Consider the following 23,524-nt stretch of genomic DNA (forward strand, 5'->3'; position numbering starts at 1 on the left):
ACCCCATTTAGGATTTTCTAGGCAAAGATACTGGAGCGGTTTGCCATTTCCTTGCCCGGCTCGTTTTACAGATGAGGAAACTGAGGCAAACAGGGGTGAGTGACTAGTCTAGAGTCACACAGCTGGTAGGTGTCTGAGGCCACACGAACTCAGGTCCTCCTGACTCCTGGTCCAGTGTTCCATCCGCTGATGTTCCACTCAACTGATTCTAGACAATCCGCAAAAAAATCAAGCCCTGATTTTTATTTAGTATTTGCCGATTGCTGAAGTGCAAACGCTCCCAATGAAAACGTAACCATTGCCCTGGGGCGCCCACCCCTAAACCACGCACAGTCTGAAACCCTGCGCCGTAGGTCCTGCGCAGGCGCACACCAATAGGAGCGAGGAGGGACTGAGGGAGGAGGAGGGGGAGGTGCCACCGCTGTAGCACCGCCCATCTCGCATTCCAGTTACTAACTGTCCGCCAGGGGGAGACAGCGATAATCGGAGAACGCCGCGCGCTCGTCGCCCTGTCGCAAGGTGGCGCCGAGCGTGCTTTACGGTAGCCGTAAAGCGACAGAGGCGATTCCACGTGGGTACGCGCATAAGATCCGTTTCCTGCTTGGAGGCGGTGGAGGGAAACTTGTGGCGATGGGGAAACGGAGGCACCGGAGCCGAAGCCAGAGCCAGGTGCTGAATAACCTCAGTAAGAAGCAGAAGAAGCACCTGCGGGACTTCGGGGAGGAGCACCCCTTCTACGACAGGTGCGGCCGGGGCCCCAGGGGCGGGTTTTTCTTCCAGGCAGTCCCCTCCCTTCTGATTTTTTTCCCTAGGCAGACCTTTAGGTCCTTCCGGGAGAGGTGACAAATTCTTTGCAGACTTTTATGATATTTCCCCGTCCCACAGTCTGGCCGTTAGCCTACTTTGGTGTTAACGGAACAAGATATAACTTACCGCCTCTGAGCCTTTGCATGGGCTGGGCACCGTGCTTGAAATATTTTTCCTCCTTAGGTCAGATTAATGTGATCTCGAGCTTGCCGCAAATTAATTTATTTGCTGTCCCATGCAGAAGGGCGCTTCTCATCTCTCCCTCTGTTAGCGCTTTTTCTCCAATCCCTGGAATTATTTGCATTTGCTCTGTCTGTATGTTGTGTGGTGGGACTGGCAAGGCATGCATGGTAGATTAGGAGCACCCTTGAATCGAGGAAGATCTGGGTTCAAGTTCCTCCTCTGACAAATTCTCATATACGGCGTCGTTCGGTAAACATTTATGAAATGTGCAGTATGTGCTAGGCGCCGTGCTGAGCGCTAGGATTACAAAGAAAGGTAAAAGCAGCCCCTGCTCTCGCGGAGCTCACAGTCTAATGAGGGAGACAGCGCGCAAACCGCGTATATGTGAGATAGAGAGGAGATAACCCACGGGGGGAGGCGCCGAAACTAAGATTGGGATTTTAGCTGACTTTTGAAGGAAGCCGGGGCAGCCCTGTCACATCACTAACCTTTCCGTTGGTAGAGGTAACTTTCAAAGGCGGAGAAAGTGCAAACCTGCATTGGGAGTAGGAGTTGGTAGTGGTCCCCAAACTGATGAAATCAGAGGTCCCATCGCAATCCCTGTGGTCTTTATACTCGTATGGTTACTTTTTTTTTTTTTCTGCGCTCCTGTAGAGTGTAAGTTTCCTAAGGACTTTGTCTCCTCTAACACTACGCATGGCGCTGTGTAAGCACCAATAAATATTTATTTAATGGGGAAGGTATGAGCTTTTACGCAAAGCAATTTGTACTTCCTTCTGAGAAAGCAAGGTATGGGGAAGCGCCCAGCTGGCAGTCAGGAGACCTGGCCTAGAGGCTCCTTCCAGCTGGGGGGGAGCAGGGAATATGAGCGAGACATTTTACTAGGTGCTGGTGATTGAACCACAAAAGTAAAGATGCCCCTTTCCTCAAGGAACTTGCATTTTTGGGGGGCAGGGATCCAACCACTTTGATCTTGAACTGTCAAGGATCTCTTTCTGTTCTGAACTTCTCATAAGGCATTTTGTGTGTCTCTTCGGTGGTACTTATCACACATTGCCTTGTAAATAAATTGGGGTCACTGTATTAGTGTACTGTGTTTATTCAGTCACAGGGCCAGTTCCTTCTTTTTTCTCCCCCTTCATTTGTTGATAATTGTTAGACTCTCACATCAGCTCTCTTTTTGCAGGGTTTCTGGAAAAGAAGCAAAGCCTCAAATCTGCAAGCTGGTAATGCTCTTTAACTTTTTTAAAATAAGTATAGACTTGGTTATGTTTATTCTTTTGTTTGCTTGCTTGTTATTTTAATGATTACATAGCAAGGATTGATAGGTTTGGGCCTGTTCATCCAAATGAGAAAGACCAACTGGATGAGTAATGTTCGTTGCTTTGATTTCTACATTCAGTTGGTTGACCACCCTATAGGGCTTGTCCAGAGTTGTATATATCCGAGGCAGACAGTTCAAATGAACCAGAGGAGAGAGGATTGGCCTGTATTGCTTTTGGGAAATTACAAAGCTCTTTTACTGACCCTGTGTTTTCCATGAAACCAAAGACTTTTTAAAAAATCCTAACATTTTACCAGTGTCTGTGAATTGCAGCCTGACATGGGAACATCACTGCCTCCAAAGATTAAAAATTAGTATCACACAGGTGGCAAGAGAAAGGTGTGTGGAAGGTGTGAGCAGACAACCACATCTGACCAATGCAGAACTCTAGAGAAGAGTAGGCGATGTCCTTTAAGTCATCTATTATTAAAAGAGAGAGAAGGTGGGTGGGCTATGTGGCAAGAGCTAGGGGTGACAGGTGACAGCCAGAGTGTTCCATCAGTGCTCTTGAGATGTCATGAGAAAGTGAGGAAGGTAGCTAGCATGTTCACCACCTTCTGTGGTGAGCTCTTAGAAGAACCTAGACATGAGTTACACAGGATGGACATCCATGGTGGGTGGAGATCTGCATTGTTGGAGGGCATTTTCAAGCAGTGAGATCATAGGTTCGTGAGAATATGGAAATGCTTATGGGATATTAAAGATAACTGAAATGCAAAGACTCCCTCAGGTTTTTGAGATTGGTTTTGAAACCACCCTGGGTAGCCTGGTAGGTCCTCTAAAAGGCAGTGGGTCAGCTTCCTGACCACTGACCTCATTTATAAAATAAGCATTGAAGGAACATGGAGAAGACAGGAGTGTGTGTGCGTGTGTGTGTGTTGGATTTTGAACTAGAATTCTTTTGTAATAAAATTTCTTCCTCCTGAATATTGCTTTAAAAGAAGGCCCTTATCTGGGGCATGGGAATTTTAGTCTTAATGAGATTTGTTTGACTCATCCTTTGAGCCGGTTTCTCATCCTTAGCTTGGGAAAAATGTGAAGCTGGAAGGCTCCTAGCTCTTCAGATTAGTAGCTTTACAGAGGGTTTGGTTCTGGGTTCGGTGAATTCAGGATGGTCACACCTGTAGGAGAGTGCCAGCTAGCTGGGCCCGAACCTGTCACACTGGTCTTTCAAATCAGCTTTGGCCTAGTGTGGGATGGTATAAGATAACAGTGAAAACAATGTCATTTTGTATTTTATCAGAGACTCTTTGAGAAAACAATAGACCTCTTGCCAAGCCTCAGCTCTCGTAGGCCCAATTCTGTAACTTGGGACGAGCCTCTAAGCTTCAGTTTCCTCAGTTGTAAAATAAGGATAATGTTTACAGTACTTGCCTCATGGAGGCGTCCTGCAGAAGGTTTCCTAATCCTCAGCGTGATTGTTGTGACTATCGTTACTTTTTAAATTGTTTTATTTTTCCTTTCAGTCAGAGAATTCAGATCGTTCAGGTTCAGAGAGTGATTCAGACAGTGAACCAGAAAAGATCTCTGAATACCACAAGTTACTTGCCACCCTGAAGAATGTTTCAGAGGAGGAAGAAGAGGAGGAGGAAGATGAAGAGGAGGAAGAGAGTGCTGTAGAAGAGGCAGAAGTGGAGAGTAAAGGAGACCATAGTGACAGCAATTTGGAGGAGGAGGAGGAGGAGGAAGAAGAAGAGGAGGAGGACGAGGACGAGGAGGAGGAACAGGAAGGAAAGAAGGGAGGTAGGTGTCTCTGAGTGGGTCAGAATTTGTCCACCCTGGCAACCCAGATGTGCAGAAACCTAGGCCATATGGTGTTAGGAGGTTGGGACAAGGGATGCATGCATGGAAGATGTAAGAGGGGGAAATCTTGTCCTGGGGAGCTCCCACTTTAGTAGGGAAGTGGGGAAACCCCTAGGTTAGAAAAGAACACATGGCCATAAAAATGAATTAAAACCCATTCTAAGAAACAATTAAAATATAAACTCACCTGATGTAAAAGTGTGTGATATTTATCAGAGGGGTCCTAAGTGCTTAAAGAGAGCTTCATGGGTCAGGTGAGTATTCATGCCTGAAAGAATTGTGGTTTCACTCAAACGTATATGTGACTTGTTATTTATGTCTTAGTGCTTGTTTTCCTAGCAGTCCAAGGTTTTATGTTTCCCATTTTCCATTATATTGCATGTCATATCATTATTTGAAGAAAATAATTGTCTGCAAAGGCTATCTGTTGAATTCCTGGATACAAATCCATTACCTTACTGTACTAGGAGTTTGTGCATCTTGCTTTCTGCAGCCGGGTCTCCTCAATTAGTTAGCAAACATCCATTAAGGATTTCTAGGCCCTGGGGAGACAGATAGAAATGAATGATCTTTGCTCTTGAGGAGCTTACATGTTGTCCTCAAAAATAATCTATTAAGGGGATGAGTTCTTAGCCATCTTCGGAGTTCATACTGTCAGTAAATAAGCATTTATTATACGCTTACTGTGTGCCAGGCACTGAAAATACAAACAAAAGCAAAAACATAGTTCCTGTACTTAAGGAGCTCACATTATAATGGGGGAAACATTATGCAAATTACTTGATATTTACAAGATATATACAGAGTGCATGGGTGGTAATCAAAGAAGGAAGGCACTAGCAATGGAAGGGGGAGGGCATGATAGTACAGGACTGGGAAGGGCCTCCTCTAAAAAGCAGGATTTGAACTAAGCCTTGAAGAGGTATAGGGAGAGCCTGCCGGGTGTGGGGAACAGCCGGTGTAGAGGATCACAGAGTGGGTGAAGGGGACCAGAGAGTAAGAGGAAAGGGCCAGGCTGTGAATGGCTTTCAGAGTCAAACAAAAGCTAATAGGGATAGTAGGGAGAGCGATGTGGTTGATGTGGTCAGAGAGATCCAGCAGTCTCTATCAGGAGGGATTGTGAGTTTTTGTTTTAATATATCACAATAGGAAAAGAGGCCGATGTGGCCCCATCTGACCCTGAGGATAAAGATGGGGAAGCACCTTCCCAAAAGAGAGCTGCTGAGGACGAATTCACAGATAGGAGACATGAGTCAGAGTTCAGCCTGGAAACCAATTTCCTCGAGGAGAGCGGAGACCACAAGGCCCTTCAGAATGACGGTGGCTCTGCTGTGAAAGCCTCAGAAGGTAAGAGCTGAACGCCCTGGCCTTTGGCAGCAGAGATGAGCAGATGAGTTGGGGTGGGGGGAGGGAGGGGAATCACGTGGGCAGGTGAATTCTCCTCCTGTCGAGCCAGTCTTCTGCAAGCTTCACAAAGTCCAGTTCTTTTCTTCCTGACCATTGAAATGGGGAACTCTTTGTGAGGAAGCTCCTTCCACCAGCGCACATCAGCACCTCTCCTATAACTTGTAGCCTCGTGAGTTACCAGAGGACCGCTGAGGGGCCATGAGGCTTACACAGAGTCTTGAAATATAAACTCACCTGATGTAAAAGTGTGTTGAGACTTGGGACTTGAACCCAGGTCTTTGCCTCTCCAAGGCGACTCTGAGGAAGGCTCTCTGCCCCACCGTGCTAACTCTGTAGCACTTAGTTCTAGGCACAGTCTGAAACCCAGGGGCGTCAGTGGCCCCAAGGTATTTTACATGGCCTATGGATGGCTAAATTGGACATTGGAAACGTAGCAGGGCCACAGTCTGGGGATCATAGCAGTTGAAGCAGGAAGCGGCCTTAGGGATGACCTAGGACCACTGCCTCCCTTGTTTAGTGCAGTGAGAAACTGATGCAATGTGCCCATAGTCCCAAAGGTAGTGAAAGGCAGGACTAGGATTCGAACCCAGGGCCTCTAACCCCAAATCTAGTATCCTTTCCATATGTTACATCACCCCAGTGTCGTACTACCTCACTGTTTTTGTTGGTTCTGGGCTCAGTGACTTAGAGCAGCAGATTCATGCTCATGTTTCATATTCTTTTAAAGTTCATATCTCCCTTCTCTGCTGCTGCTACCTCCTGAGGCAGGCTGCTGGATTTAACCTTGCGGGTTTGAAATCCCTGGTTTAGAACACGGTCTGAATTAGAGTGAAGTCACAGATTCTGTTCCTTATGGGCCATTTCACGTTGCCATTTTGCACATCCTCATTCTGTTAGTACCCCCATTCGTTCCGGCCAGCCATCTGCCAAGGGGAGAGAGTTTGGTGGGTGACCAAGCCATCCTAACACTTGAAAACCATAAACAGCCCTGGTCCTACAAGTGGGCCACTGCTAGTTGTGTCTGTCAGATGGAGGCAGCCTGTTTATTTTGGGAAACTATGAATCTGTCATAGTTACAGTAACTGACTTTAAAGTTTGTCAGGTGTTTTACATACGTGATCTCCTTGGAGCCTCTCGACAATCCTGTGAAGTAGGTATTAGAGTTACTACTGTGTCCATTTTACAGGTGAGGAAATGAGAGCTCGAGAGGTTTAATGACTTATCTGTGGTCTGTCAGCCGCTAATAGTCACAGGCAGGATTTGAACACAGGTCTTCCTGGCTCCCAAGTCCAGTGCTCTTCTGCTGTGCCTCCGCTGTCTCTATGACCTATTGATATTTATTAAGTTCTTGAGTGTGCTAATGATGACTGTTTCTGCAACAGATCCATTTCTACAACATATGAACAAAGAACTGAAAGAAAAAGAAATCCAGGCTGTCGCCACAAACCCCAAAATTACCCAGCAGCTAAAAGTAAGTACAGCTGGCCGTCAAAGCTGTGAGCTGAGGCAAGCTTGACGTGAACCCGTGCAGGCTTCCATTTTCAGAGTTTATGTCGAGTGACCTATGAATTTTAACCTCATGTTGACAGCTCACAGTAGCAAAGATTGCCATAGTTAAAACTCCATTAGCGGATTTGGAGGAGGGCACAGTTAAAGAAGGTGTCATTAGAAAGTTCTGGCCATCTCCCCAGCTTAGGGAAGCCCTCGCATGGACGTCAGAGGTGGACCTGAGAAACGCTTCTCATCTGACTGGCTTCTTATCTGACCAGCTTCTCTCTCCTCACCCCTCTTTGTCCCTCAGGGGTGAGAACAAGCTTGGTTCACCCCCTTAGTCTTCTGCTACGCATCCCCCCTCAGTCAACATGAGATCATTCCTACCATCCTCCTCCGCTCCTACTTCTGAACTGTGTGTTCTTTTACATCTGGGCATTTCCATCTGTACACTGAACATTTGAAATAAGTTCATCTCCAGGCTGAATATAGGGGAGTTCCTTCTCTCTCTTATTCCCTTCATTTATGCTAAAATAAAGAGCTAACTTTAGAAGAGAGGAGCTATGAATGGAGACCCAGCCTTGAAATCAGGATGACTTACCCACGCAGAGTTTGGTCCTAACACAACTGTTGTTTTCTTTCTTCCTCAGTGGTCAACTCTGGGTCAGCTCGTCTTTTCAACCCAGTTTCCTACCCTGAAGACTTTTAAGCCTCCAAAGGACATTGACTTGATGAGTCTCCATCTCCAGAAACCCTTGGATTCCACATGGCCCAAAATCAATAGCCAGTTCCTCTCTGGCCCCCCAAAACCAAGTGGGCCCTTCTCCCCTCTACAGAAAGAGCTCTTCTCAATTATGAACTCATACCGGGACTTGTTATACCCAGAAAGGACAGCATTGGGGAATGGGGAAGAGATCCGTCATGCGTACTGCCTTCATGCCATGAACCATGTTCTCAAAGCCAATTCCCAGGTGCTCAGCAATAATAGCAAACGCCGAGATAAAAAACCGAGGGCAGGTGATGATGACGATGCCTTCAGGGACCAGGGGCTCACTCGACCCAAGGTAAGAGGAAGCAGATTGGCCTAGCCTCCCAGAGGGATGCTTTAGGACTTTTTCTTTAAATAGATTTTTATTGCTGTCTTTTGTTTTTACATTACTTACATTTCCCCCTGTATCTGTCTATATTCCCTCTCAGATAGTCATCACTTATCCAACATAATCACTTTAAAAATTCATTATTTACTTCTTTAATAATTCTTTTAAAAAATACTGAGTTCTAAATTCTGTCCCACCCCTCCCCAACCCCTTTAAAAGCAAGCAATATGATATCAGTTATACATGTGAAATCATGCAAAACATATTTCCATATTACAAAAAAAGCCAAGAAAAATAAAGAAAATGAGAAAATTATATTTCACTTTGCACTCAGAGTTCATCAGTTTTCTCTCTAGAGGCGGATGGCTTTTTTTTTCTTCATGAGTCCTTTTATTGTTTTGGATCATTGTATTGGTCAGATTAGCCAAGTCTTTCATAGTTGATTAGCCTTACAATATTACTGTTTCTGTGCACAGTGTTCTTTCAGTTCTTCTAACTTCACTTTGCATCAGTTCATCTTGGTCTTCTCAAGTTTTTCTGAAACTGTCCCCTTCGACATTTCTCATAGCACAGTAGTACTCCATCACAGTCATATGCCATTTGTTTAGCCATTCCTCAGTTGAAGGATATCCACTCAGTTTCCAATTCTTTGCCTTCACAGAAAGAGCTACTATTAATATTTTTGTACATATGGGCCTCTTTCTTTTTTCTTTCATCTCTTTGGGCACAGACCTAGTAGTGGTATTGCTGGGTCAAAGGTTATGTACAGTTTTATAGCTCTTTGGGCATAGTTCCAAATTGTTCTCCTGAATTGTTAGGTCAGTTTGAAACTCCACCAACAGTGTATTACTGTTTTCCCTCATCCCCTCCAGCAGTTGTCTTTTCTGATAAGTGTGAGGTGGTACCTCAGAGTTATTTTAATTTGCCTTTCTCTGATCAGTAGTGATTTAGAACCTTTTATAAAAATCATAATCATTGACCATTTATCATTTGGGGAATGTCTATTTTTATAAATTTGACTCACTTCACTATCTCTTTGAGAAATGAAGCCTTTATCAGAGAAACCAGATGTAAAATTTTTGATGTAACTATATTGTCTATGGTACCTTTTAGCAAAATGTAGTTTTCCTAATTATGTCTTTTAATTAGGTCTATTTTTGCTTTTGCTTTGTCTGATATCATGAAGTGCCTTTTTTACTTCAGCTGAAACATGATAAATCCTACTCCAGCCCCTTGTTTTAACTCTTTGTGTATGTTTCTGTTTTAAGTATGTCCCTTATAAACAACATATTGTTTGATTCTGGTTTCTAATCCATTCTGCTGTCTGCCTCAGATTTATGGGTGAGCTCATCCCTGTCACATTCACAGTTAGGATTACTGTGTATTTCCTTCCATTTTATTTTCTTCTGTGTATCCTTGTCTATTTTTATCCTGACCCTCTTCAAAAGTCTGTTTTACTTCTGACCTCCCTTAATCTTCCCTCCTTTTTATGATCTCCCCCATCCCCCTTTTCTCTTAAGCCTTTCGCTCCTTTTTCCCTTTTGGGTAAGATGGATTTCTATATCCAGTTGAGAGAGAGAGAGAAAGAGAGAGAGAGAGAGAAAGAGAGAGAGAATGTATAAATAAATATAAATATATTCTTACCTCTTGGAATCAATTCAGATAAGAGTGAGGTTCAGGAGTTGCACACCTCCCTTCCACCCTGCCCCCATCCCATTTCTTCTTCCACTGTAAGAGCTCTTTCTTCTTTGCCACTTTTATGTGAAATGTTTTTTTTCCCATTCTTTCTCTTCCCCCCTTTCCCAGTGCATTCCTCTTTCTCACACCTTCATTTTTTTTTTTTTGAGATCATACCAACACAATCAGCTCACACCCATGCCATTTGTCTTCGTAGACTGCTTCTAACTTCGACAATGACAGAGTTCTTAGGAGTTACATGTATCTTCTTCCCATGTAAGAATATAAGCAATTTAACCTTATTGAGTCTCTTACGATTTGTCTTTCATGTGTATCTTTTTATGCTTCTCTTGAGTCTTGTGTTTGAAAGTTGGATTTTCTAGTCCACTCTGGTCTTTTCATTAGGAATGTTTGAAAGTCCCATATTTCATTAAATGTCCTTTATTTCCCCTGAAGGATTCTATTCAGTTTTGCTGGGTTGGTTATTCTTGGTTGTAATCCTAGCTTGAGGCAGCTAGATGGTGCAGTGGATAGAGCTCTAGGCCTGGAGTCGAGAAGACCTGGGTTCAGATTCAGCCTCAGACACTCATTAGCTTTGTGACCCTGGGCAAGTCACTTTGCCCTATTAGCCTCAGTTTCCTCTTCTGTCAAATGAGCTAGAGGAGGAAATGGCAAACCACCTCAGTATCTTTTGTTAAGAAACTCCCAAGTGGGATTATGGACGTGACTAATCAACAAAACAGCAAATACTAGCTCCTTTGCTTTCTGGAATATCATATTCCAAGTCCTCCACTTCTTTAATGTGGAAGCTGCTCAATCTTATGCGATTCTGAGTGTTGCTCTGCAATATCTGAATGATTTCTTTCTGGCTGCTTGCAGTATTTTCTTGACTTGGAAGCTCTGGAATTTGGCTATAATATTCCTGGGAGTTTTCATTTTGGGATCTCTTTCAGAAGGTGATCAGTGGATTCTTTCAGTTTTGCTTTTACCATATGGATCTAAGATACCAGGACAGTTTTCTTTTATAATTTCTTGAAGTATGATGCCTAGTCCCTTTTTTTATCATAGTTTTTTTTTTTAGCTAGTCCAGTAATTCTTAAATTATCTCTCTTTGATCTGTTTGCCAGGTCAGTTGTTTTTCCAGTGAGATAGTTCACGTTTTCTTACATTTTTTATTGTTTTAACATTGTTTTAATGTTTCTTGATGTTTCATAGAGTCATTAGCTTCCACTTGCCCAATTCTAGTTTTTGAGGAATTATTTTCTTTAATGAGCTTTTGTATCACTTTTTCATTTGGCTAATTCTGCTTTTTAAGGAGTTCTTGTCATTATTTTTTTGTGCTTTTTCCAAGGTGTTAATTCTCCTTTTGTAATTTTCTTGCATCACTCTCATTTTTCCCCCCAGTTTTTCATCTACCGCTCTTATCTTTCTTTAAGTCTTATAGTAATTCTTATTGGGTTTGTGTTCAATTAGCAATTTTTTCCTTTGAGGCTTTGCTTGTAGCTATTTTTACATTGTTTTCTTCTTCTGAGATTGTGTTTTCAGTCTTCCCTGAAACTATATTAGCTCTTTAAGGTGAAGTTCTTTTTTTGCTGTTTGCTAATTTTCCCAGCCTGTTTCTCCACTTTTAACTGTATGTTAAAGTTGGGCTCTGCTCACCTGGGGGGGTGGGGAGACACTGTGCCAAACTTTAGGCTTTTTCATGCTGCTATTTTCAGAGCTAGTTCTGGGGGTCTGCAGGTTTTTTGTGCTTCAGAAGTGATGGGATATGGTTACTGTTCTTTTGGTCCGTGCTTTGGTCTTTAGCCAGGGAAGGATCCTTGTTCCCCTGCAGCTGCAAGCACTAGTGTTCCTTTTGGCCCAGGAACTGTGAGCAGGCCCCTGCTTCTCTTGTCACTGATTATAGGTATTCCTCTCCACCCCGGAACTTTGACCCAGACATGTTCAGGGGCAATAGAATTGCCAGTCAGTGCCACCTGCACCCAGTGCCCACAAAGGGTCCACTTTAATGTCTTTCTGACCAGTTGTCCAGCCCTCTTATCTCTGGGCTAAGAGCCTCAAACTGCTGCTGCTGCTGGTGATGGTTTTGCCTCCTACAATGTAATTTTTTTTTAAAGACAAAAAAATTCAGCAAAACCAATTAACACATCAAAAAAGCCTAACGTTTTTCTGCTGTGGATGCTCACTTCTGAAAAGGAACAAGGGAAGTATCTTCTTAGCTTTTGTGCTGAATCATGCACCAAAGATGCCGTGTTATTGAGTCAGACCAGAAGTTCTTAGAGTATCCAGCTCAGTGTTTTGTATCTGACACTGGTACCATGCCATGTTCTGGGAGAGTGAGTTCACGGCCTCCATGATGCCATACAGAAATGGAAAAGATGGACTTTGAATCTGGCTTCCCACTTTCCTTCAGTAATCCAGTATAAGGCTTTCATTTCTGAATTGTAGAACATTAGAGCCTTCTTAGAATGTACTGGCGATTGTCACTCAAATGAGTAATTTAAAGCAGACCAGCACATCAGCAGACACCCAGTGTGACCTTGGGGCCTTTGTCAGTGTCACCTCCTGAGGGCACAAGGCTGGAGAAGTTAAATGCCTGGCTTGCTGTCACTGGTCCAGTTTGTAGCAGAGATAGGCCCATAACCCAGATCTCCTGCCCTCCCCAACCCAGTGTTTCCCCAATGCCAAGCTCACCCAAACACAATTTATTGAAGTCCCAAAGAAGTTCTTGTTTTTATTTCTACTAAAAGTACCTCCCCCTTCAAGCCCAAAGCATCAAGTCACCTTGTGGTAATATTGAGGAATTTGACTAACAAGTCTGTGTTTACTCTCCATACTGTTTTAAGGATTTTAAAAAAATTAGGTCATATCTTCTCTCAGACTTTCTAGGCTTGCTGTGGTGTGTGAATTTATTGGGACAAAATAAAATAATTAAATTTATAGCCATAAAATAAAAATAAACTTTACAGTTTTTTTGTGTTAAAATTTTTTAAAAATTTATCCAATGTATCTTCCTTTTGCTGCAGTCACTCATTTTACAGTTTGGCATTGAGTTCAAGATTTTGATATTCTTTCATGAAACCACACTTCTGTCACATTAGATCCTAAGCATATGTTTGACAAGCAATCCATTTTTCCAAACCCAGTCTCAATTATAACCCATAGATTTTCAATGAGAAATAGGCAGTGAGGCAGTGCAGCGATTTGAGTTCTGGGCCTGGGGTCTGGAAGAGATAAGTTCAAATCCAGGTGGCTGTGTGACCCTAGGTAAGTCACTTGACCTCCCCCCCACCCCCCGTTTTCCTCATCTATAAAATGAGAATAATGACATTTCCCTCCCAGAGCTGTTGTGAGTGTCAAATGAGAGGATGACTGTAAAGCATTTAGCAAAGTTCCTGGCCCATAGTGAGCACTATGTGAATGTTCACTAGCATCATCATCATAGCTCAAGCCAGTTAGCAGGCCATCGAGGAATACTCATTTCTGGCACTGCTGGGACAATTCTGCTTCTCAGCGTATCAGTGTGTTTATGCGTTTATCATTCCTGCAGTGGGCACTTGGCTTCCAGGTTCACTGCAAAAAAAATCCCCAGACCGTCTTTTGAGGTGGACTTTTGAAAGTCTGATACAGACTTTCCTAGACCTTACAGGCTCCTGGACTTTTGACAGTTGTTTTGGTGCAGTCATGAATGAAAAAGCGAGTTTCATCTGTATTTTTTTCCCCAGTCTTCAGTACTCTAATCTCTGTATTTTCTTACCTGAGTAAGAAGCTCTGTCTCCATAGTAGCTCTTACAAGCTGTTTTATTTATGTTTTTAATACTGGTGTTCTCCCTGTTCTTCCAATTCTAAGAAGCCTACACTGCGCCTCTATTTGGGACCCAATCATAACTCTTCGGTTGTCAGACCACTCTGAGGATCTTTACTTGTTTTCTGAGGGTTACTTATGTTATTTTGCAGCAATAGTTCATCATGTTTTTGCTTTATTTTCCATCATGTTTTTCTTTGATTTTTATGGCAATTAATCATGTTTTTCATTGTGGGCTTGAATGATCCTTAAAGTGTTTGACTTTTCCATGCTCCTCTGTTTTCCCTCCTTCCCCCTTTCCCACCACCCCAGAGAGCCTCTTTCTTGGTTCATTGTACATCACAGAGTGGCCTACTTATTGTTCCCCACAAAGGACTTTGTATCTCCTGTCTTCATGCTTTGCATAGGCTGTTCCCCTTCTTACTTCCAGTTCTTGGAATCTTTAGTTTTCCTCAAAGTTCAGCTCAAAAGCTGGTTTTACTAGATGAGGCCCCTTGTGATCGTCAGAGACTGCTGACCAACTCACCCTACCCGCCCACCCCTGAATTTCCTTGTATACATTTTCTGTATAGTTTTATGTATTTATGTTTTTTCCCTGTAGAGTATAAGTTCCTTGAGGGCAGGGAAAACCTCAATTTTGCTTGTTTCTCCAGTGCCCGACATAGGGCCTGCCGTATAGTAGAGGTCTAATAAGTGTGTTTTGTTTGATTGATAGCTTAGAAGTAGGAGGTAGGAAGCCTCTGAAGCAAATTTATGCTGAGGAAAATTGCTCGAAGGGAACAGTCAGTTTATTCAGGTGATTGCATGAGTGCTTCAAAAAGATGCTGTATTGGTTAGCAGATATTTATTAAATTTGTTCTGTTAAGTACAGCACTCTAGTTCCTCTTGGCAAAATTCTAGAAAAACGATTTGCTTTAAGCAATAGGTGTCTCCTAATAAGTTACACATAAATTGAATTTATTCATCAATTTACATTTTCTTCTCATTTGCCTGATTTCAAGGATATTTTATTTTAATTTCTGGGGAAAATTGCACCTAGGAAGCTGTATTATTTTAAGGAACCATGCATTGATTCTTTTGTAATAATATAAATTAATCACTCATTGCCACACAGTTCATCTGTTGTATGAATCCTGATGATCATGCCCTTGAGGTGTCTTGGAGTGAGCACCCCTATACTAAGGGACATTGCCATCTCCATTAAGGTATTTCCTCGGGATGTGCTTCAACAGATTCTCTGGGGACATCATTAAAAAGGACTGCTTTGGGAGAGAAAAATCACCTTTCCTACATGAGGACTCTCCCAGGAAGACATTGGCCTCTTACAAGATTTGCAGAGGGAAAGAATTCTAGAGTTAAGTGCTTGATTGTGGAATAGTCACTTGGTTTAACTTTTTAAAAATTTTATATTGATTAACTGTTGAATTTTATATCACCTTAATTTCCAAATATGTTTCTCTCCTCTCTCTTCCTGGCTAGCCAACCCTTATAACAAAAAATTTAAAAAAAAAAAGGAATTAAAAGGCAGTTTAGCAGAACCAGTCAACTCAACTGAATCTGAGTATATATGGTGTTTCCCATTCAAAGGCCTCACTTGTGTAAAGAATGGAATAAGGTGCATTTTTTTAATCTAATCAGACTTATCTATCTAACTTTATTCTGTTATTTTATTTTTTTGCAGTGAGTAAGCATTTATTTTCTTTCCCTCCCATTCCCAGCCCTTGGGGAAAAGAATGAAAAACAAAATCCTTCTAATAAATATGCATAGTCAAGCAAAACAAACTCCCCCATTGGCCGTGTCCATAATTAGACTTTGGAGTCCATCACTCTGGAAATGTACCAACCCCCTCATTTTTTCAAATGTGGAAACTGAGGCTGAGCAAGGCCTCGTGATTTGCCTGAGGTCACACAGGCAGTAAGTAGAAGAGCTGGGACAGGACCTGTGTCTTCAGATCCAGTGCTTATTTCTCCTTCTCTGTCCCATGGCTTTTTCTCCCTCGATAGGTGTTAATTGTTGTGCCTTTTCGGGAGGCTGCTCTCAGGGTGGTCCAGCTCTTCATCGGTCTCCTAGAGGCAGGAAGCAAGAAGAAAATAGATGTGAGTAACAAAAAACGGTTTAAGGGAGAATATGGGTCTGACCCAGATGAGAGACCTCCCAATCTGAAGAGGCCCGAGGATTATGACGCTGTGTTTGCTGGCAACATTGATGACCACTTCCGGATAGGTAGGTGGGAAAATTGAAGCAAAATGGAACCATCTTATTTTGTGCACCCGACATCCCGGGTCAGATCAGATAAAACTGATCATTCCTTTGCCCCTGGTAAACTGGCATCTCTTTGTCTCTTTTAAAAGACCTGTCATTGATGTGTGACAGCCAGTTCCCCTAGTGGAACCCTTCATCACAAGAGAAAAGCTAAATAAAAGACTAATAAAGTAACTACATCCCTCAACAGATAACAGATGTACCCACAGCATCCAGCCTTTCTGCCAAGAGGAAGGGAGTGTTTCATCATGGCCGGGGCCTTAATAAGAGAGAGACCCCCCTTGGGAAGTGCATGGTGTTATGGGGGAGACTTTTTCTAGGGAAGTCTCACTGGGGACACTCAGAGCACGTAGGAAAGACTTAGGTTTATGACGGGAGTGCTTAAAACACTGCTGGGTAAAGGCCTTTCTGTAATTGTGGGAGGAGGTTCTTAGAGGAATTGGAGGGATTGGAGCTGGCTGGCTTAGTCTGCAGAGGTTATTCATGAAGGGCCTCCAGGACAAAATGGTGGCTCCGCCTGCCCTCCCCGGGGGGCTGTGGTACTTCTTGATGCCCTGTGCCTCCCTTTGTCAGTCCATGTCCTTCCTGCCTTGAAAAGCCAGCTCAAAGACTTGTTCTGGGAGGCCTTGCTGGATGGAACAGGGAGCAATTTGTATTATTCTCCCTAGGATGATTATTAGTGGTTTTGCACATGGAATTTATTCAGCTTTCAACATTCTCAGTTTGTAGTGTTGACTTGCTACGTAAATGTAGTTTATCCTGTGTGTGTTCTGACTGATACAGATCTGTATATCCCTCGTCTACCTGTCCTTTTCTGTCCTGATATCTCTGCATACAGAGAGTAAATAGGAACTGTCTTCACGGGCTAGTGTCCGTGTCCATGTAGTGACCTGATAAGGAGGGCCTGCTGTGTAGTCGGACCCAGCGCTGAGCAGAAGAGGCTCACCGCATTGGTTTCCCTGTGTTAGGGGCAGTGGGGGATAAGGGACCCGGAGCAGCCACATGAGCCAAATCAGGAGGCCTGCAGGTTGACGTTGAGGCCAGAAGAAAACCCCTGGGGCTTCTCCATTGTGCTGAACAAACAAACTCGATGGAGGAGGCAGCCATCAATTGCTTCTTTGCAGTGGGAGCCCTCCTTGCAAACAAGTAAAAACACAGGCTGAGACATCCCGCAGTGGGACGTGCTGGCCCGGCGAATGCTGCAGCTGTTCTCTGCTTCAATCCTCTTTCCTCCCTGGCTCAGCAGCCAGTGTGTCGAGAGCTCACTCGTGGGCTGATTGTCAGGAGTTCCTGTGGTGAGGGAGATGGACAGGCTCAGCAGGGCAGAGGCAAGCTTGCTCTTTTACTGCATGATAACAACCTTGGGAGGAAGGTTATTATCCTGGTGCTGTGGAGGGCTTGGGTTGGGGAAGGGAGGGTGTGCACGGTCATTTTAACCCAGGGAGGAAAAGGTTGTTTGTTGGTACAAGATGCTACATGTGTCCGTCTGATCGATGCAGAGTCTGAGATAATAGTTTAGTGGCATCCTAGGGCTGTGTTTTGAACCAAGATGCCTTTTTTGTCCACATATCCTGTTTTCATTTGTCATTGTTATGGGATTTCCGCTGAGCAGTGCTTGAGCTAACTGGTTCCTGCTCACTGTAGAAGTGTGAAGCCAGCCCCCCCTCTCCTTTACAAGTGTGTCTGCATGTGTTCTTGCCCCTGGCTAACCAGGACTCTCTTTGCTTGGTTGCCCAAAGAGGGTTAGATTTGGAGTTAGAACATATAGGTTCAAATCTCAACTCTGCCACTTACTACTCGTGGACAAATCACTTAACTTTTCTGGGCCTCAGTTTCCTCATCTTTAAAATGAGGAGGTTTGGGCACTGCTCCCTTCCTTTGTAGAGGTGGGGTGGTGAGAGGGACTTTGGGTAGGGAATACTGCGTATCATGTCAGTCTTAGTTGACGTTGGGTTAGTTTTGCTGAATTTTTCTTTTTTTAAAAAAATTATTAAAAGGGATGGCTCTGTGGAGGACAGAATAAGGACATATATATTGAGAAATTAAAAACAAGTATCTTGTGAGCATTTTTTAAAAAGGGCATTGAACTAAGCTTTTCTTCCCACTCTAAATCTATGCTACTAGCAATATTTATGACTTAATTTTTTTTCCCCTCTTCTGACCACACTTACAGCTATTGACAAGAAAGTTAAGAAAGAAACATAGCCCTTCTTAATTGGCAATAAAGTTATTCATTATTACTTTTATTAATGGGTCAGTACAGAAGATAATAAATTTAGGATGTGGCTTAATAGATGTAGACAGATAGGACACCTGGCATCTTAGACTTTTGGCCCTGCCTGGGGCCTAATCATTATGTAACCTGCTGGGAAAGACATATGCCCTGTCTCCCAGCCATACTAAATACTCCTGTGTGGTTCTTACCTACTCTTTTCTGTTTTCACTTAAAAATGAGATTGGAAAGAAGATATTAAAATGAATCTAGCCTAGGTCTGCCTAGGAAGGATCATAGGGTCATTCAGTAGTATACTTCATACCAGTCCCCATGCTAGGAATTATTGATACAGAGACAAAAAATGACAGTTACTAGTCTCGTGGAACTTACATCCTATCAGGGGATTTCTCTGTCTGATAGAATTAGACGAGACCTCAGACACCAGCTCTTCCAACAGATGAAAACTGAGGCCTGTTACAATTTAAATCCAAGTTGCCCAGCCAGCAGGTGTCAGAGGTGAGATTTGAATCAGGTCCCCTTACTCAGGAGCTAATCCTCTTTGTAGCGGGCCACAAGGAGAGAGGGTACACCTCCAAGAGCTTCCAGGGATGATGCTTTTTTAGCTGGTGTTTCTCTAATGATGGAAGGATCGGCCCTGTTGGCGGTGCACAGCTACCATGGGCAGTCAGGAGCAGAGTTGAGTTCAGTAGCTCCTATCAGATTGCAAGACTGAATGGAAATCCTCGGGTGGGGGAGTGGGGAAGACTAGACTCAAGCACCAGGACTTTATGAAAGGCCCATTCAAGACCTTCCTTCTAGTCTACAAACGCCTCTGTTACCTAATAAGCCAGTCACTGTTTTCTCCTCTTTTTGTGCAGGAGTTGCAGTTCTTCAGCGAAGCATCCGCCTTTATGCTCCGTTTTACTCCTCAGACATTCTTATCGCCTCCCCTCTTGGTTTGAGGACCATTATTGGTGCAGAAGGAGAAAAGAAGAGGGACTTTGACTTCTTGTCTTCCATAGAGCTTCTCATCATTGACCAAGTCGACATTTACCTGATGCAGAATTGGGAGCATGTCCTGGTAATAGTGTCCTCTCCAAATGTCTACTGCTTAGCTTGTAAACACTTGATGGTTAAGAGATCCAACTTGAAACCTTGCTACATATTCAAGTGAGTCTTCTTAAGGCCATTTCTAGGGGAGAAAAGAGCCCACCAGCAAAACACTTTTTTCCTCCAGAAACCAAGTTAAATTTACTCAAAGGAAGAAGAAAAAAAAAACAAATGTATCAGTTCATTGAAAAAAATCTGAATTATAGGTAATGTTGCACACCCCTGGACCTCTGACATCTGCAGAAGAATTGGGGGGGGGGTGTTGTCTTCAATTCGTTGGGGCCACACTCACTGTTCTGTCATTTCCTACATTCATTTTTTGGGCTGTTCTTTCCATTTATCTTGTTGGGGCCATGGTACATACTGTTTTCTTGGCCTTCTTTCCTCTGCGTTAGTGTAGGTCTTGCTTCTTTGAATTCATCATATGGGTTGTTTCTTAATAGCACAGTAATTGTTCATTACATTCATGTGCCGTAATTTGTTTAGCTGTTCCCCGATAGATGGGCATCTACTTTGTTTTCAGGTCTTTGCTACTAAAAAAAAATGCTAGAATTTTGGAATATATGGAACCCTTCTTTTTATCAGTGACCCTCTGGGGTTAGATGCCTAACAATGGTTCTCTGGGTCAAAGGGCATGGGCATTTTAGCTGCTTTATCTGCACAATTTCAAATTTTGTTCCAGATTTGTTGTTGTTCAGTCATTTCAGTCATGTCCAGCTCTCTGTGACCCCATTTGGGGTTTCCTTGGCAAAAACACTTGGAATGGTTTGCCATTTCCTCCTCCAGCTCATTTTACAGATGAAGAAATTGAGGCAAACAGGGTTAAGTGACTTGTCTAGGGTCACATAACCAGTCAGTTTCTGAGGCTGGATTTGAACTTAGGGAGGTGAATCTTCCAGACTCCAAGCCCAGCACTATCCACTGTGCCACCTGGAAGATTTTACATTTGATCCTGGAGATGACAGGGACTCATTGGAAGTCATTGAGTCAGAGGCGTTAGGGTGAACTGACCAAACTTTCTCACCTAGTTCTGCTTTCATCATGTATGGTAGCTTTGTGATTTAAGGTGCCCCTTGTGTGACCAGGAAACAATTTTTCCTCTGTTGGTGATCAAACCATTGACTCTGGCCGAGGCCTCATCAGTATCAGGCTTTTGGCAGAGAACCTGCTGGTCACAGACTGATAAGTGTCCAGATGGGCCTGGACAGGCACTAAAGATGAGTTTGGCAAGGCAGGCACTTCTTTTCACAGCATTTACATTTTCTTTTTGAATTAAGAAATCAAGTCCCAAATAAAATGAGCATTTCTCTATATAAAGTCAGGCAGAAAAAGATGATTGTTCATGAAACCATGAATCTCTTATGTACAGTTTGCCGTATAATTAATTAGCTTTCAAAGTTGCACCCCCCCCCCCCCGGTCTGTTTCCTTCAACTCTCCTGTTCATTTTTCTCTGCTTCATCAATGGCAGACTTTTCTTTTGGGGGGCAACCCTTTTATTACTGTCTCCCTTCCCAACTGAAAAAAGAAAGGGGGGGAAAAACAAACTAAAATCTTTGTATCAAATTGCATAGTCAAGCCACACAGGCTGCATCTGACAATATGTGACTTATTCTTCACCTTTTGTTCTTAGCATCTGATGAATCATATGAACTTACTTCCCTTGGACTCTCATGGGGTGGACTTCTCCCGAGTGCGCATGTGGAGCCTGAATAACTGGTCCAAATATTACCGACAGACCCTGCTGTTTGGTGCCTTGCAGGAGGCCCAGATCAACTCGGTCTTCAGCAAGTACTGCTCCAATTACCAAGGGCAGGTAGGTTCCTCAGGCAGAGGAATGGCAGAATCTCGCATTCCTTTGGTGGTGCAGGGGGTAGAGCATGGGGGGTGTGGGGAAGATTGGAGTTTACCTATGGCCTCCTGATACACTAGATGTGTGACCCTGGGCAAGTCACCTCACCTCCGTTTGCCTTAGCTTTCTCATCTGTAAAATGAGAATAATGACACACCTACCTCCCAGGTGAGAATCAGATGACATAATAATTGTAAAGTGCGCAGCACAGTGCCTGGCACTCATGTTGTAGATGCTGTATAAATGCTAGCTGTTATCATCCTCATCCTCACTATTATTACTGACACTATTTCATTGTGGGAGGTACTGTGTCAAAGGAAAGGGGAGGACAGCACTTAGCTCCCACCCAGGCAGAAACAGAGAGGACCACCCCCCAAAGAGAAGTCCACATCTGGTATTCTGCTGCGCGGCATCCTCCTTCCCTTCCTAAAGGTTTGGATGGTTTTTTATAGGTCGCTGTGAGAAGCATCCCAATGACTGGCTCCATTAGTCAGGTCCTGGTGCAGCTCCCGCATGTCTTCCAGAGACTAGAAGCTGAAAACCTCGTTTCTGTAATAGATGCCAGGTAGGTAATTAGCCCATAACTATGGTGTGCCTGGGTATTTGGGCTTCAGGAGGCATCTACAGGACAAGGCTTCCAGCTGAGTGTGCTGGAGTTTGTTCACCTAATTAATTATTCCCTTATCAGCCCCCAGTGACTAGTAGACTTGTACTCCACCAGTACTGTTGTGTAGGGCAATCGTATGCTGGTTGGCTCATTTCTTACACCAGCACAGGGCTGTACACATGACATTTTTTTTATAAATGCCTTTTTATCAATAACTTTGCTTTTTCCTTCACCTGCATTTCCCCTTGTATCCCTCTGCTTCCCTTTTCCAGAGAACAGGCCCTTATGCCTTATAACAAAGGCTAAAAAAGAGAAAAAAAACCCCAGCATCTTAAAGCTAACCAACAGAAGGCAGAAGTTTGATGTGATTTTTCACACCTCTAGTTCCTCACCTTTAAAGAAGTGGAAAAAGGTGTCTTGGGTATCAGAGAAGCCAGTATTTCCAGGATAATGGGATTGTAGATACAGAGCTGGAAGTCACCTTCGATACTGTTGATTCTAATTTTCTCCATTTACAGTGCTACTGTTTTCATGGTTGGGCTCACTGCAATGTGCAGCAGTTTGTACAATTTTGACGCTTCTTTCCACAGCATTGGCATTTTCTTTTCTTTTTAAGAAATGAAGTACCAAATAAAATGAGCATTTCTGTATATAAAGTCAGGCAGGAAAAGAGGATTATCCATGAAACCATTAATCTCTTATGTACAGTTTGCTGTATAATTAATTAGGTTTCAAAGTGCCCCTCCCCTATCTCTGTTTCCTTCTGGCCTTCTCCTCTCTTCTTTGGGGCTGAATCTGAGCATTGTGATTTTACAGCATGTGGTTTTCAGTTTGGATTTGATTTTTGTTGCTCTTCTTTCCATTTATAGTGCTGGAGTCATGTATATATGTGTGTATGTATGTATATATGTGAGTATGTATATGTATGTATATAGTTTTTTTGGTTCTGCTGTCTTCGCTTTGTTCTTTTTGTTGAATTCTTCACACACATTGTTTCTTACAGCACAGCTGTGTTCCCTTCCATTCATCTTCTACCACTTAATTAGCCATTTCCAGCTTGATGGCTATTCTATTTTGTTTCCTGTTTTTTGCTTTTACAAAAAGTACTGCTATAAATATTTGAGGGTATAAGGGGCCTTTCTGCCATTGACTTCCTTGGGTTTTATGCCTAGCAGTGGAATCTCGGGGTCAAAGGCTATTGACATTTTAGTCACTTCCATAATTCCAAAATTCTGTGCAGATAATACACTAAGAAATATTTGTTATTAAATGGATATTCATCATGTGGAGCTTGTCACTGTCGCTTGCCAGATCTCAGGCCACATTTCCTATCTTCAGTCAGTCAGTCAACTGTGCTGGGTGTCCAGGGTACAAAGAAAGAAGTAAAACCTTCCTTGCTCTCAGGGAGCTTACATGCCCTTTACAGAGACAAATGGATGCCTAGAAGTATATGTAGAACAGTATGTTATATATGTAAGTGTGTGTAGAACAAATAAAAGACAATACCAGCTAGTTGGGGAGGGAGGACAGTAGCTGAGGGGATCAGACAGACTTCTTGTAGATGGTGGCTGAGTCTGGAAAGAAGCAAGGAATTCTGCGAGGCCAAGATAAGGAGGGAGTACATTTCAGACCCGGAGGACTGCTATGTGTGAGGAATAGAGAGCTGTTTAAATGGATGGTCCAGTGAGGGAAGGGGAGTAGTAACTAATGAACCTAGAAAGACAGGTGGGGGCCGGGTTGTTTGTATACCTAGGGGCATCAGGGAACCTCTGGGGTTTATTGAGTAGTGGGGTGACATGGTCTGATCTCTGCATCAGATAAATGATGTTGGAGTAGGGAAAGATTCGAGACAGGGAGACTTATGAGAAGGCAGCAGTCCAGGCAA

At 43.3% G+C, this 23,524-nt stretch overlaps 1 protein-coding gene across 1 annotated transcript in view; it reads left to right on the plus strand.

Moving 5' to 3' along the window:
- Positions 1-563: 563 nt before the first annotated feature.
- Positions 564-23,524, plus strand: part of UTP25 (UTP25 small subunit processor component) — a 48,020-nt gene continuing 25,059 nt past the window's right edge. Inside the window, exons 1-10 of the mRNA XM_036757892.1 lie at positions 564-743; positions 2,177-2,216; positions 3,781-4,057; positions 5,267-5,464; positions 6,907-6,995; positions 7,666-8,079; positions 15,599-15,818; positions 18,951-19,153; positions 20,814-20,996; positions 21,485-21,597. Of these exons, the coding sequence (XP_036613787.1) occupies positions 631-743; positions 2,177-2,216; positions 3,781-4,057; positions 5,267-5,464; positions 6,907-6,995; positions 7,666-8,079; positions 15,599-15,818; positions 18,951-19,153; positions 20,814-20,996; positions 21,485-21,597 (1,850 nt within the window). The 5' untranslated portion in view covers positions 564-630. The remainder of the gene's footprint in view (positions 744-2,176; positions 2,217-3,780; positions 4,058-5,266; positions 5,465-6,906; positions 6,996-7,665; positions 8,080-15,598; positions 15,819-18,950; positions 19,154-20,813; positions 20,997-21,484; positions 21,598-23,524) is intronic.

This window comes from Trichosurus vulpecula, chromosome 4, assembly GCF_011100635.1.
Source record: "Trichosurus vulpecula isolate mTriVul1 chromosome 4, mTriVul1.pri, whole genome shotgun sequence".
Classification (NCBI taxonomy): domain Eukaryota; kingdom Metazoa; phylum Chordata; class Mammalia; order Diprotodontia; family Phalangeridae; genus Trichosurus; species Trichosurus vulpecula.